Below are 15,622 nucleotides of genomic sequence, written 5' to 3' on the forward strand. Positions count from 1 at the left end.
AAAAATATGTGAAAGTTTTGTATGATTTTGAAGCACATGCTACGTGCCACGTTATGTATCTCATGCGTTAGCTAGTAATTGTCGATTGAGTATTTAAAGCCACCGTTAACTTCTCCCACATGAACAAATTTTTTCGAAAATAATATCGAAGTTTCAACTGGTTTGTACGATTTTGTACCACCATTAAAAAGTTTTGTACCACGTCCATTACCGATTAATGGACGATTCAGTAAATGAACTCAACGTTAATTGTTCTCCAACTTTAACAAATGTTTCCGAAAATAGTATCAAGTTTTGTGCTAGTTTTGAGCTATTTTTAGCAGCAATAGCCAGGTTAAGTTGCAAATTTGCATGGTTATTTATTATTATTATTATTATTATTATTATTATTATTATTATTATTATTTTGCATTTGTGCAATTCTTTTTAAGTCCTTGTGTCGTGTTAGCTATTCATCTGTTTTTGTGCTCTGGAACTGCTAGCAGACGGTTTTCTGCTTTGAAAGAATTTGAATTTATTTTATAGCTTTTAGGCAACTGTGGCTTCGAATGAATGGATGATGATGATGATAAGATGAATTCATATTATATTTTATGTTGCACTTTACTCATACAATTATATAAGAAAAATTGATTCGCGAGGTTTATATAAATACTACAAGAACGTCCCACGATTAAAAAGATCTAACTTGCTATAGAAAGGTATTTTAGTAGAGGCTATTTGGGATAACACTAAAATATTTTTACAAAATTTATTTTTGATACCATAAGAAAAAATACATAAAGCTATGTACAAACAAAATAAAAATACATGTTACTTTTTAAATGAATAAAAGGTAATCTTGTATATACTTATCATCGTATAGAAAAATTTCCAGCGTGCAAAAGGTCGGTCAAGATGGAGTTCCACATCGTCATTTACAAAAATACATTATACCAGGGTTTTGTACTAGTTTTGTACTGGTTTGTACCAACAATAAAAGGTTTTGTACCAGTCCCAAAATATCCCAAATTCAAACTTCTAATTTGGGACACAAACAAATCTCAGTCCCATAAACATATATAACAATGATGCTGGTCTCATTAGATAAAGAAAGATTTGTACTGTTTTGTACCAACAATAAAAGTTTTGTACCAGTCCCAAAATATCGCAAATGCAAACTTCTAATTTGGGACACATAAAAAAATCTCAGTCCCATAAACATACAGATGGTGATCAGAAAAATGGAAATATCTGTAGGTTGCAACACGTCAGATGTATGAGTTGGCAATGGTGTCGTGGCGCCCGCAGCGCCGGACCGCTGGTGGTGGTGTGTTAGGTCGGACTCCATGCTACGTCACGCGCAGTGGAACAGCAGTGTCCAGTGGCTGCAGCAGACGGAGGTAGTGTAAAATAGGAGACCTTTCAGATTTTCAAAGAGGGCAAATTGTTCGTGCGCGGTTATGTGGAGTGAGTGTGACAGCAGTGGCTACTGTGTTAGGTATGTCGCCTGGGACAATGTCGAATGTGATGACGGCCTACACAACACACGGGAAAACCACATCGGGGAAGCGGAACAGTGGGCGGAAGAAAATCATGAGTGACAGGTCACGCCGGGTATTAAAGCGCATTGTCTAGCAGAACCGTCGTGCCACTGCGGAGCAAGTGACGGAGGAACTCAATCAGCACCTCCCCCACCCTGTTTCGTCAATCACAGTCCGCCGCGAATTACATGACGTAAACTTAAGGGGTCGTGTTACATGGGCCAAACCGCTCATCAGGGACCATAACGCTTTCGCACGCCGCAAATGGTGCCGCGATCATGCAACTTGGACCGTTAAAGACTGGAAACGTGTGATATGGTCGGATGAGTCATCCTTCACCCTATTCCCAACCACGGGCCGTATTTATGTGTGGAGAACGCCCAAAGAAGCTTATGATCTGCAGTGTCTCCGCCCAACTGTGAAATATGGCGGCGGCTCGGTGATGCTGTGGGCCGCAATATAATGGTTTTCATTGGGCCCTGTGGTCAGACTTAACGGACGAATCACTGCCAACGATTATGTCGCAATTTTAGGAGACCACTTGCATCCTATGGTCCGGATGCTTTCCCGGACAATGATGCCTTCTTCCAGGATTATAATGCACCCATTCATACAGCTGGTGTTGTTGCAGCGTGGTTTGAGGAACATCGGGATGAAGTTCAACACCTCCCCTGGCCCGCCCAATCCCCAGATCTCAACATAATTGAACACCTGTGGACCGTCTTGGAAACACGACTCCGGCGACGATTTCCACCTCCATCCTCTCTCACAGAACTGGCCGATGTCCTGCCCGAGGAATGGTGTAAAATTCCACTTGCTACCATTCACGACGTCTATGCCTCCATCCCACGTCGCATCAAGGCTGTTCTAAAGGCGAAAGGTGGCCCGACACCATATTAATCTGGTAAGTTGGAATTTCGTTCAGGTGTTTCCATTTTTCTGAGCACCATCTGTATATAACAATGACAATGGTCTCATTAGATAAAGAAAGTTTTGTACTGTTTTGTACCAACAATAAAAGTTTTGTACCAGTCCCAAAATATCGCAAATGCAAACTTCTAATTTGGGACACATAAAAAAATCTCAGTCCCATAAACACATATATCAATGATGCTGGTCTCATTAGATAAAGAAAGATTTGTACTGTTTTGTATCAACCATAAAAAGTTTTGGATCTGTCCCAAAATATTCCACATTCCACATTCTAATGTGGAACACTAAGGTCAAGTTAGAGTTCCACATAGCCCGATCTCTTTCAAAATCGTCTCATTAGATAAAGAAGGTTTTGTACTTTTTTGTACCAACAACAGAAAGTTTTGTATCTGTCCCAAATTTCATCTTCTAATGTGAAACGCCAACAGCCATCTCAGTTTTCCAAATAACAATTTACAAATAAAAGTTTTACCAGTTTCTTACTAATTTTGTACTGTTTTGCACCAACAATAAAAAGTTTTGTACCAGTCCCAAAATGTTTCAAATTTTAGATTTTAGTATGGAAATCCAAGTTGACCTCTGACTTCTACACTCGCCGATTTTCATTAAAGTGCCCTCATTACATAAAGAAAATTTTGTACTGTTTTATACCAAGAATAAAAAGTTTTGTACCAGTCCCAAAATGTCCCAAATTCAGGCTTTCTTTATCTAATGAGACTATTTCGAAAGAAATCGGAGTATTTTAACTCCATGTTTACCTTAGTGTTCCGCATTAGAAGATGGAATTTGGGACATTTGGAGGAAGGCACAAAACATTTTATTGTAGATACAAAACAGTACAAAACCTTCTTTATCTAATGAGACCATTATCATTGATATATGTGTTAATGGGACAGATTTGTTTATGCGTTATAAATTATAAGTTTGAATTTGTGACATTTTGGGACAGGTACAAAATGTTTTATTGTTGGTACAAATTAGTACAAAATTTTTATATCTAATCACATCACTTTGATGCAAATCGGCACATGAGGAACTCAGAGGTCAAGTTGGAGTTCCACATTAAATCTAAAATTTCGGAACATTTTGGGACTGGTACAAAACTTTTTGTTGTTGGTACAAAATTAGGACAAAACTCTGGTACAACTTTTATTTGTAAATTCTTATTTGGAAAACTGAGATGGCTGTTGGTGTTTCACATTAGAAGGTGACATTTGGGACATTTTAGGACAGATACAAAACTTTGTGTTTTTGGTACAAAAAAGTACAAAACTTTCTTTATCTAATGAGACGATTTTGAAAGAGATCAGGCTATGTGGAACTCCAACTTCACCTTAGTGATCCGCAGTAGAATGTGGAATTTGGGACATTTAGTGACAAGTACAAAACTTTTTATTGTTGGTACGAAACAGTAAAAACTTTCTTTATATAATGAGACCATTATCATTGATATATGTGTTTATGAGACTAAGATTTATTTATGTGTTCCAAATTAGAAGTTTGAATTTGGGACATTTTGGGACTGGTACAAAACTTTCTATTGTTGGTACAAAACAGAAAACTTTGTTTATGTAATGAAGCCACTTTGATGTAAATCGGCAAATGTAGAACTCAGAGCTCAAGTTGGAGTTCCACACTAAAATCTAAAATTTAGGACATTTTGGGACTAGTACAAAACATTTTACTGTATGTACAAAACAGTACAAAACTAGTACAAAACTCTGGTACAACTTTTATTTGTAAATTCTTATTTAGAAAACTGAGATGGGTGTTGGCGTTTCACATTAGAAGATGAAGTTTGGGACATTTTGGGTAAGATACAAAACTTTCTGTTGTTGGTACAAAACAGTACAAAACTTTCTTTATCTAATGAGACGATCTTGAAAGAAATCGGGCTATGTGAAACTCCAACTTGACCTTAGTGTTCCGCATTAGAATGTAGAATTTGAGACATTTGGGGACAGGTACAAGACTTTTTATTGTTGGTACAAAACAGTACAAAACTTTCTTTATCTAATGAGACCATTATCGTTGATATATGTGTTTATGGGACAGAGATTTGTTTATGTATCCCAAATTACAAGTTTGAATTTGGGACATTTTGGGACTGGTACAAAACTGTACAAAACTCTGGTACAACTTTTATTTTGTAAATTCTTATTTGAAAAACTGAGATGGCTGTTGGTGTTTCACATTAGAAGTTGACATTTAGGACATTTTAGGACAGATACAGAACTTTCTATTGTTGGTACGAAACAGTAAAAACTTTCTTTATATAATGAGACCATTATCATTGATATATGTATTTATGAGACTAAGATTTATTTATGTGTTCCAAATTAGAAGTTTGAATTTGGGACAATTTGAGACTGGTACAAAACTTTCCATTGTTGGTACAAAACAGTACAAAATTTTCTTTGTCTAATGAGACCATTATCATTGATATATGTGTTTATGAGACTAAGTTTTGTTTATGTGTTCCAAATTAGAAGTTTGAATTTGGGACATTTTGGGACCCGCACAAAACTTTTTATTCTTGGTTCAAAGCAATACAAAACTTTATGTAATGAGGCCACTTTGATGTAAATCGGCAAATGTAGAACTCAGAGGCCAAGTTTGAATTTGGGACATTTTGGGACTGGTACAAAACTACAAAACTCTGGTACAATACAGTACAAAACTAGTACAAATCTCTGGTACAACTATTATTTGTAAATTCTCATTTGGAAAACTGAGATGGCTGTTGGTGTTTCACATTAGAAGATGAAATTTGGGACATTTTGGGGCAGATACAAAACTTTCTGTTGTTAGTACAAAATAGTACAAAACTTCCTTTACCTAATGAGACAATTTTGGAAGAAATCGGGCTATGTGGAACTCCAACTTGACCTTAGTGTTTCGTATTAGAATGTGGAATTTGGGACATTTGGAGACAGGTATAAAACTTTTTATTATTGGTACAAAACAGTACAAAACTTTCTTTATTTAATGAGACCATTATCATTGATATATGTGTTTATGGGACTGAGAATTGTTTATGTGTTCCAAATTAGATGTTTGAATTTTGGACATTTTGGGACTGGTGCAAAACTTTTTATTGTTGGTACAAAACAGTACAAAAGTGTCTTCATGTAATGAGGGCACTTTGATGCAAGTTGGCGAATGTAGAACTCAGAGGTCAAGTTGGAATTCCACACTAAAACCTAAAATTTGGGACATTTTGGGACTTGTACAAAACTTTTTATTGTTGGTAGAAAACAGTACAAAACTAGTACAAAACTCTGGTACAACTTTTATTTGTAAATTCTTACTTAGAAAACTGAGATGGGTGTTGGCGTTTCACATTAGAAGATGAAGTTTGGGACATTTTGGGTAAGATACAAAACTTTCTGTTGTTGGTACAAAACAGTACAAAACTTTCTTTATCTAATGAGACGATCTTGAAAGAAATCGGGCTATGTGAAACTCCAACTTGACCTTAGTGTTCCGCATTAGAATGTAGAATTTGAGACATTTGGGGACAGGTCCAAAACTTTTTCTTATTGGTACAAAACAGTACAAAACTTTCTTTATCTAATGAGACCATTATCGTTGATATATGTGTTTATGGGACAGAGATTTGTTTATGTATCCCAAATTAGAACTTTGAATTTGGGATATTTTGCGACTGGTACAAAACTCTTTATTGTTGGAACAAAACAATTCAAAACCTTCTTTATCTAATGAGACGATTTTTAAAAAATCGGGCTATGTGGAACTCCAACTTGACCTTAGTGTTCCGCATTAGAATGTGAAATTTGGGACATTTGGGGACAGGTACAAAACTTCTTATTGTTGGTACAAAACAATACAAAACTTTCTTTATTCAATGAGACCATTATCATTGATATATGTGTTTATGGGACTGAGATTTGTTTGTGTCCCAAATTTGAAGTTTGAATTTGGGACATTTGGGGACAGGTACACAACTTTTTATTGATGGTACAAAACGGTACAAAACTAGTACAAAACTTTGACACTATTTTCGGAAAAACTCGTTATGGTGGGGGAACAGGTTAACACTGGGTTCAGACATTAAATCGTCCATTACTAGCTAATAGACGTGGTACAAAACTTTTTATTGGTGGTACGAAACGGTACAAGACTAGTACAAAACTCTGGTACAACTTTTATTTGTAAATTCGTATTTAGAAAACTGAGATGGGTGTTGGCGTTTCACATTAGAAGATGAAGTTTGGGACATTTTGGGTAAGATACAAAACTTTCTGTTGTTGGTACAAAACAGTACAAATCTTTCTTTATCTAATGAGACGATCTTGAAAGAAATCGGGCTATATGAAACTCCAATTTGACCTTAGTGTTCCGCATTAGAATGTAGAATTTGAGACATTTGGGGACAGGTACAAGACTTTTTATTGTTGGTACAAAACAGTACAAAACTTTCTTTATCTAATCAGACCATTATCATTGATATATGTGTTTATCGGACTGAGATTTGTTTGTGTGTCCCAAATTAGAACTTTGAATTTGGGATATTTTGCGACTGGTACAAAACTCTTTATTGTTGGAACAAAACAATTCAAAACCTTCTTTATCTAATGAGACGATTTTTAAAAAATCGGGCTATGTGGAACTCCAACTTGACCTTAGTGTTCCGCATTAGAATGTGCAATTTGGGACATTTGGGGACAGGTACAAAACTTCTTATTGTTGATACAAAACAATACAAAACTTTCTTTATTCAATGAGACCATTATCATTGATATATGTGTTTATGGGACTGAGATTTGTTTGTGTCCCAAATTTGAAGTTTGAGTTTGGGACATTTGGGGACAGGTACACAACTTTTTATTGGTGGTACAAAACGGTACAAAACTAGTACAAAACTTTGACATTCTTTTTTGAGTAAATTTTAAAAGTGGGGGAACAAGTTAACGGAGCTCTCCAACAGGACGGAACACAGCCACATTATGAACTGAGTTTTTGATAATACTTGCATAAAAATAAAACCTCTGCACAACGAAGACGAGTATGATCAAATGGCACGCAATATTTATCTGTCACTCCTGGGTTACCGTATATAGGGGTGCATTATGGACAATGTGCATCACACCAAACTACACACACTTAACAACTTATGGATCCTATTGCGAAAGAAAGAAGTCTTCCTCGTGCATCACTTTCCAATTTATATGATCAAATGGCCTATTGTTAACCAATCGATAAAATGCACATAAATGTAAGTAAATATCATATTATCTTTCTCTGTAGTATGCAGTGTGTAGTTACCCACAGGAATATAGTAAACCTTTCAGATGCATCTCAATTTTTAATGTCAATCGTAGCATACTCTATCTCGTAAAGAATTAGAGATATGTGAAAAGTGAGTTCTGATTATCTTTTCGGGATACATCCTAGTCAGTATTGATGTGTCACACATATCCTTTCCATTTCAAGAATGTTGTGTGACATCCAATGTGGCGGAATCAAAGTAGGCTGCCACGATGTCCACATTCTCATTTAATGCAGTTCTTGCACCAACACAAACTTCCAACATTTGCTTTTCCTACGTCATATTATTACTTGATTGTCCTGATAATTTGCCTACTACGTACAAATAGTAAATATAACACATTTACTTTGAAAAAAATGGGGAAAGGTAAAAAGATAATAAATTCTGATTCTCGTTTGTGGGAAGATATAAGCCTAAATTTATGAGCCAAACACAGCCGTTTCTATTTACAAATCTTGTGTGATATCCAATATGGTGAAATATTGTATGACATCCAAGATGGATGTCATGATGTCCACACCCTCAATCACTGTAGTTTTCGCACCAACGTCCCACTTGCAACACACAAGCCAAACTACACTCGCAGCAGCAAACCGACAAACTTACAGGATGATCAATGGTGGACTAACAATAGTCTCTAGGGGTCACGACCAACGCCAATACCTTACTGATACCACATACTTTCCGCACCTCTAGTGTCGCTTTCTGTATCAAATCGCGGCAAGTGTTCACAGTCTACACCGCATAGCGTCATTTTTGAATGTAGTTTTGCACCCCGCTGATTATGTGCCTTTGAGGTCTGTACTTTGATTGTAGCAGACCACGCTGCCATTGAGTCGTATGGGTCCAGCAGTACAGATGGCTTTTCTGGTTTTACTTATCTGTGGAATACATTCCGTCGGCAATCACAATCGATAATAATGTTGCTGAAATAGTGTTATGCACGAAAGCAGGTCTCTCTTTCGACGGTTCGTGGGTAAGGAACAATTTTGGTGGTTTGTCATTGCCTTCTATGAGATGCTAATGACATCCTCCATTTTTACATTGGATCCGAACCTCTTGTGTCTCAACCAGAATCGAACCCGAGAACTATGGAACGGAACGAAAGGAACTAACCATATCTGTTTTTTTGTTTAGTTGGTTCACATAACTTATTAGTCGTTTTCATGATACTTACACAACCAGGTTGCCATCAGGCTACGGGGATCATTTGAAAGGATTAAGCAAGTGGACACAGGACAGAAGGACAGACAGAAAAACAAATTTAACCAACAATTGTAGGGCATCAAATGATTGTAATCTGGATAGGATTGTGACCTATATCACAAAAAACAAAGATTTGTATCCACTAACATTTCACTTCCCTTCCCAACGTTAGGTACTCACGGCTTTCACGTAAGGTAACATATTTCCTGATATTTGCCTGGGCAAATTGCAATGCCTTGCATGTGATTGATGCTACACCTCACATTTCTATCATTTTGAACTCACATTACTAGAGTACATTTCTGAGCATTTTTTATGAAGTGTTTCCACACTTGTGAATCAATCTGTTTCACATGTGTTGTGCTCTAACACCACTACAGATGTCTTTCTAGATCATTGAACTACAAATTTTCTATATGTAATACTAAAAACGTCACTGTTGACTATCATCCGTAACTGACGATTATGTACCCACACACTGGGTATACATGTGCCTGCCATTTTGTATTTGTTTAAGATGTCAACTTCATACACACGAATTATTGTTATCAGGTGGAAAATTGGTCAATCCATTCATATCCGTTTAGATCAAGATTTCATTGGCAGATTATCTGGAAATCCCTGCGTTCCCTTGAGGAATCTATTGCCCGTGCATTATAGGGTTTAGTCACTTGCATATTTCAATATAGCAGCTATGGATTATGTTCATTTTTAACTGCGCTCCGTACGTTGGATACATTTCGCAATACTAGCGTCCGAAAATCATTTCCCCATGCTTTCAGCACCTTGTAGGTTCGATTGCAGTTCAAAAGGGCGTTTTTTGGTCTCAGTATCAGAAATCGCCTCCACGAATTTTAACAGTTATTTTGCATCATTGGAAGTAAAGCATCAAGAACACGAATTAGAAAAAAATAATTTCAAACTTCAACATTTTAAACAGTCCTTGGAATTTACAGCAAAATACGAGCATTAATATTTGCTGACAAATAAATTCCTTGATAAACATACAGTAAGAAAATATTATTGACTACGAAAAATGTACCAACTCAGTCACTTTATAAATCAGCTGAACTAGTACTTGGTCTTAGATCACATGAAGCTGTTTCCGACCTACGTGGTTTCTTGTTAAAAAACAAATCTCTGTTGAACTGGATGGTGAAAATGCTTCTAGTGGAGGACTTTCAATAGAAATTCTCATCAACCAGTCAAAGTGTTACATTTCTGAGTTGATTTCGATGGTCTGTTTACACGCGCTTCATTGTTGAGAATGCGCGTTCAATTTTGGAATTGGAAACAGGAAATAACCTCAAAATATTAATCAGATGAATAAAGTTCGGAAAATGTTCCCCATAACAATTGTCCAAAGTTGACTTCCCGAGAAGTGTCTCATATTAGAGCACCAAACTATCTTGAAGTCCGCCCACTCATGAGGAATTCTGTTAATTAACACTCCAATTAACTAGTAAACTAGTAGCCAAAAACCCAACAAGTTTATTACTGTCATTTTCGATTCCGAACTCTGCAAAAATGTGTGTTATTGCATTTAGAACTCCTACAGCGGAACTACAGGGAAGTTCAGCTATTTTCAAGTACTTGAATTCTACCTTCCAAATCTCACTATCTACATATCTTTCAGTTTCACTAACGTCTGTGGACCCATCACAACAAATAGTAAAATATTTAACATTTACCAAGCTAGCTTTTAGGTTATTCATCATATCTTCTGCGATACAAGAAGAACATTTTTCGCATTTATTCATGTTATAGTATGTATCACCTAAATCAACACCATGGCGTTTTCTCAAGTTCTATTAGTATAGAAAATTTATTACATGCAATCTCTTCTTGTACCAAGAGGTACGCAATGTCAATAAGTTTTTTCTACGTGTTTTAATGTCACATCGATTACGGATGGCATAGCTCGCTCTACTGGAGTCTCAGAAAAAAATCTTGAACTGATTTTGGATTCTTGCATGCATTTCAGATTTTGAGTGTTTCAGGCAATTCTTTCTTGAGTACACCACCGCTAATGCCGTAAATAAAGGAAGAGTTAAATTACGGATTCCACGAAGAAAGTTATCATTTTTGTGACACAGATCACAATACACCAATTTCACATTTCCTTCTCGTAATTCACACTTTAACCAAACACCGCACGAATCCAAATCGATTTTCCAGTTCTTAAAAGTACTATATCGAACACTGTCACTCTGTCGCCATTTTTCACAAGGATGGAAAGAACAGCCGAGATCAATAATTCGGGAAGATCTACACTGACAAGAGATTATTGTCTCTATGAGACGAAGGGGCCCCGTCTCTATGAGACTCCCGCACTTCGAAACAAAATGCGCTTTCTCGACTACAAAGAACAAGAACTCCTTCACTACTAAACTAGAAGTGAAAATGACTTCGAATTGGAAATAATAGATTTATGCATTTAATTTCGGGAAGAGGCTATAGGGAACTTTAGAGTTTACAACTTTTCTTTGCATTTCCCGCACATTGTTTAACAAACAATATATTTTATTATACTATTTGTCAAGATTAGCAAAATGGGAGTTTTGCCACAGCTGCAAAGTCAACAATTAGGCTCAAAAAAACACCACAGAGGTTGTCCTTTCTTCAGACACGTGTTTTTGAGTTAGGTTTATAGCGTCTCGCAAGGAGAAATCTTCCAAATACTGTATCTTGGTGTTTACAAGTTGGTATATCAATACTTGAAAAGAGAAACGAAAAGAAAAGAGAAAGGCGAGTGTATTTTTCTATACTTTCGGCACTGACGGATGCCGTTACCGTTTGAGTGATGTACTATACGCACTTCTGCGTTTTATTAACCACATGCAAGCACCATTCATGCTACACTATATATCGGCTAGGTCCAATATAGTTCGAACTTGTGTTCTCTGCTATTAATGCGAGTTTTCTTCAAGGGACATTTCTTTATTACACACTAAGAAACAAGGATAGGATGACCTGAAACCTGTGGTCTGGAGAATGACCCACTAGCAACAAACCGACAAAGGGAAGGAAAGAGGCATTTTTTCTAGTAACCCAAAGTCGAGGCATTTTTTCTTCCAGGAACCGATTCTTCAAAGAAAAGTTTCTTGAAATATTAGTAATTTCTTTTCAGCTTGCTCCTTATTTTAGCTTCCGTGGTAATAACGAAAGAGGCAAAGACGCATCGCAATTTGCGATACATTTTTCAATTTGTGTCGCATTTCCATGTTTTTGCATCGAAAACTGCGATGCGATACCGCGTAAAAATGGATATATATATATATATATATATATATATATATATATATATATATATATATATATATATATATATATATATATATATATATAGATATATAGATAGATAGATAGATAGATAGATAGATAGATAGAGAGATAGGTATAGAAAGATAGATATAGTTCATGACCATTGAAATTTGAAATGATGATTCACATTACCTCAACACCTGTTTAAACGTATTTTGTTACTTTTTATATTTTACTGACAACCATACTCCTTTCTTCTGGCACCCCTTTTCTTCCTTTCGATCTTAAATGTCAAGAAAATGTCGGATTTCAAGAATGCTTTCTTAGTGGACCTCTTATGTTACAAGCCATATACACACTACAACACTCGTATTTCTAAACTACTCGCTTTGGCCGTGACATTTATAAATCATCCAGTATTTTAATCATTCACTCAGTCAATCAAGAATTCTTTATAGTTAGAGATTTAAGTAAAATAAGTAACAATTGAACAAAACTAATTTGAGTAACTTCAACTTTTTTGTGTGTATAACTTTCCATTTAGCCGCCGAAACGTATCACCTCACTCCTCTGGTAGGGATTCCGTATAGGAAACTAGGCGGTACAAAGTTATTATTGTAACTTCAGATTTGTGGTATAGACTTCATTCATTACAGCTATAAGTGTTATCATTTATGTATATTAAGTATGAATCTAATAATAATTAAGTATGTAATTAAAATGAAAGTTAAATTATTTTCTATCCTGGGGTAAAGAAAGGTTAGCGTTAATATATAGAAAGATACTTATGTTTAAATACTAATAAAAATCATATAAAAAACATATTCAATAAACAAGTTATCGTACGTACAAATGACCAAAACGTACCCTCCGCACATGAAAATGGCATGGAGTCACTCGAAGATTTATGTCTTGTTCTTTTATCCATATGTCTCGGGTTCCTCTGGTTCCTTTTGGTGGAATGAAGCAGTACCTTACTTCCCCCAAATCCTTCGTTCTAAATTCGAACGCGCAACGTGTTCTCTGATCCGCTTGCTTATACAGTTCATTTATAGTTCCCCAATTATTTTCAGAAATGACACGATCTGTGCTTTCAGGAGGAATTTGAGTTAAGTATACTGCAGAACCACAGTCACCTATTTTGCTCTTCTTGATTGTTCTACTCTGGATAATCAGACCTGCGTTCCTATACGAAGTATAATGATATAGTACTTCAGGTGGCGACTGAAAAGAAATAATAGTAGTTAATAGAGTAGCTTTGACCAAATTAAAACCTCTAACAATTATTCTTAATAAATAGCAGAGGTACTGGAAGCTAGTTAAATTATTTGAATTATGTATGTATTAAATAAGCGTTTGTTATTATAATATTCAGAGTAAAATAATTATATTTAAACGACCAAGTAATTTGAAACCAAAATATGGATAGAGAAAATGGTTTGACATTTTAGATAATACCAAAATATGAACAGTGTTTTCACCCAACATAATGTTATATATATATGCTATTGTTTATAAGCAGCATACGATCCATAAACCCAGGAAGACACGAAGAACAACACGATGGGAACAGAAACGATCCACCTCAAGAGATCCTATAAAGGTGTAGTCAAAAAACACGGATGCATCAGTTGACCCTAACCCATACCAGCTCTGGAGGTCGCCTTGGACGAAGGAGCTTTACCCTGTCTAAAATCCCTGCAGGCTGTCTTGAAGCAAAAGGGGATTAATAATCACAAACCATTCTTCACGAGGCTGCCATGAGCCGAGGAATTTACTTAAGGACCCTAACCTTAAGGACTCCGGTAGTTGCCATGAGCGAAGGGGTTCCCGTATAAAACATTCATTCCTTCACCTCTGGCATAAGGAAGATTAAGATATATTAACTTTCTAGACACAAAAACTATTTTGTAGTTTTGTAAAATAAATAAGTTTATGCCTACAATCCCCGACTGTCATTGTCTCTACCTGCACAAAATATTGCATGGTGCTAGGCGCTGAGTTTTTGTACGGGACGCTCTTTTTATTAACTTCTTAACAGGCATAAAATTCAAATTGGACAGTATCAAAATTTTCCCTCTTCCATTTTCCCTCTTCTTCTTCTTCTTCTTCTTCTTCTTCTTCTTCTTCTTCTTCTTCCTTCTTCTTCTTCTTCTTCTTCTTCCTTCTTCTTCTTAGTGCGCTTTTTTTATGTCGAAAACAAGGTCTGGTAGACAGGCATATAGATCACGAGAAGGTAACAGTACAAACTTTAACATAATAGAGGGTGCATAGAATGTCTTTTTGTATACCTCATCTTACTAAATATTCCGGCCACGTACATGAAGAAACAGATATATTTTTCATGTTGTACGATCACATGGCTACTACGCAGTCGTGGTCATCAGCTAAGGAAAAGGAAATACTACCCATATATTTACCCATGGTCTACATATCTACCCATGGTCTTTTAGAAAAACATTGACGGCGAAAATGCAAATTTTACTTAGAAACATTGATTCTAGATAGTATGAGAGGTTAAACTTTGTACAATCTCACAAACTGACTGTCATTTGAAGGAATTTCCGTAAATTTTAGACTTGTTTACTTAAATGCTAGTGAAATTCTACTCAAAACAGGCAAGTTTGCTGGGAGGAAAGAAAAAAAATCTTGTACTTAATAATGCAGTTTTGAATATTAGAAGGTAGTCCTTAGGTGTCTGACAAGTTGCGCTATTATTATTATTATTATTATTATTATTATTATTATTATTATTATTATTATAGCGTTTAGGCGACAAAATTTTTCATATTGTAATGTAGAAAATCTATCTAAGAAGATTCTCTGTTGTTTTAAAATATGTGACGTCTGACATACGATGCACATACAAATGGTGATCAGAAAAATGGAAACACCTGAACGAAATTGCAACTTACCAGATTAATATGGTGTCGGGCCACCTTTCGCCTTCAGAACAGCCTTGATGCGACGTGGGATGGAGGCATAGAGGTCGTGAATGGTAGCAAGTGGAATTTTACACCATTCCTCGTGCAGGGCATCGGCCAGTTCTGTGAGAGAGGATGGAAGTGGAAATCGCCGCAGGAGTCGTGTTTCCAAGACGGACCACAGATGTTCAATTATGTTGAGATCTGGGGATTAGGCGGGCCAGGGGAGGTGTTGAACTTCATCCCGATGTTCCTCAAACCACGCTGCAACAACGCCAGCTTTTTGAATGGGTGCATTATCATCCTGGAAGATGGCGTCATTGTCCGGGAACAACATCCGGACCATAGGATACAAGTGGTCTCCTAAAATTGCGACATAATCGTTGGCAGTGATTCGTCCGCTAAGTGTAACCACAGGAACCAATGAAAACCATGATATTGCGGCCCACAGCATCACCGAGCCGCCGCCATGTTTCACG

The 15,622-nt window shown here is 36.3% G+C and overlaps 1 protein-coding gene across 1 annotated transcript in view; it reads right to left on the minus strand.

The window, feature by feature from the left end:
• The window catches only part of LOC145685676 (uncharacterized), a 132,528-nt gene that overhangs the window by 64,895 nt on the left and 52,011 nt on the right, over positions 1-15,622 (minus strand). Inside the window, exon 3 of the mRNA XM_081758077.1 lies at positions 13,087-13,443. Within this exon, the coding sequence (XP_081614203.1) occupies positions 13,087-13,443 (357 nt within the window). The remainder of the gene's footprint in view (positions 1-13,086; positions 13,444-15,622) is intronic.

Source organism: Thermobia domestica, chromosome 1 (assembly GCF_964235325.1).
Source record: "Thermobia domestica chromosome 1, izTheDome1.hap1.1, whole genome shotgun sequence".
Classification (NCBI taxonomy): Eukaryota; Metazoa; Arthropoda; class Insecta; order Zygentoma; family Lepismatidae; genus Thermobia; species Thermobia domestica.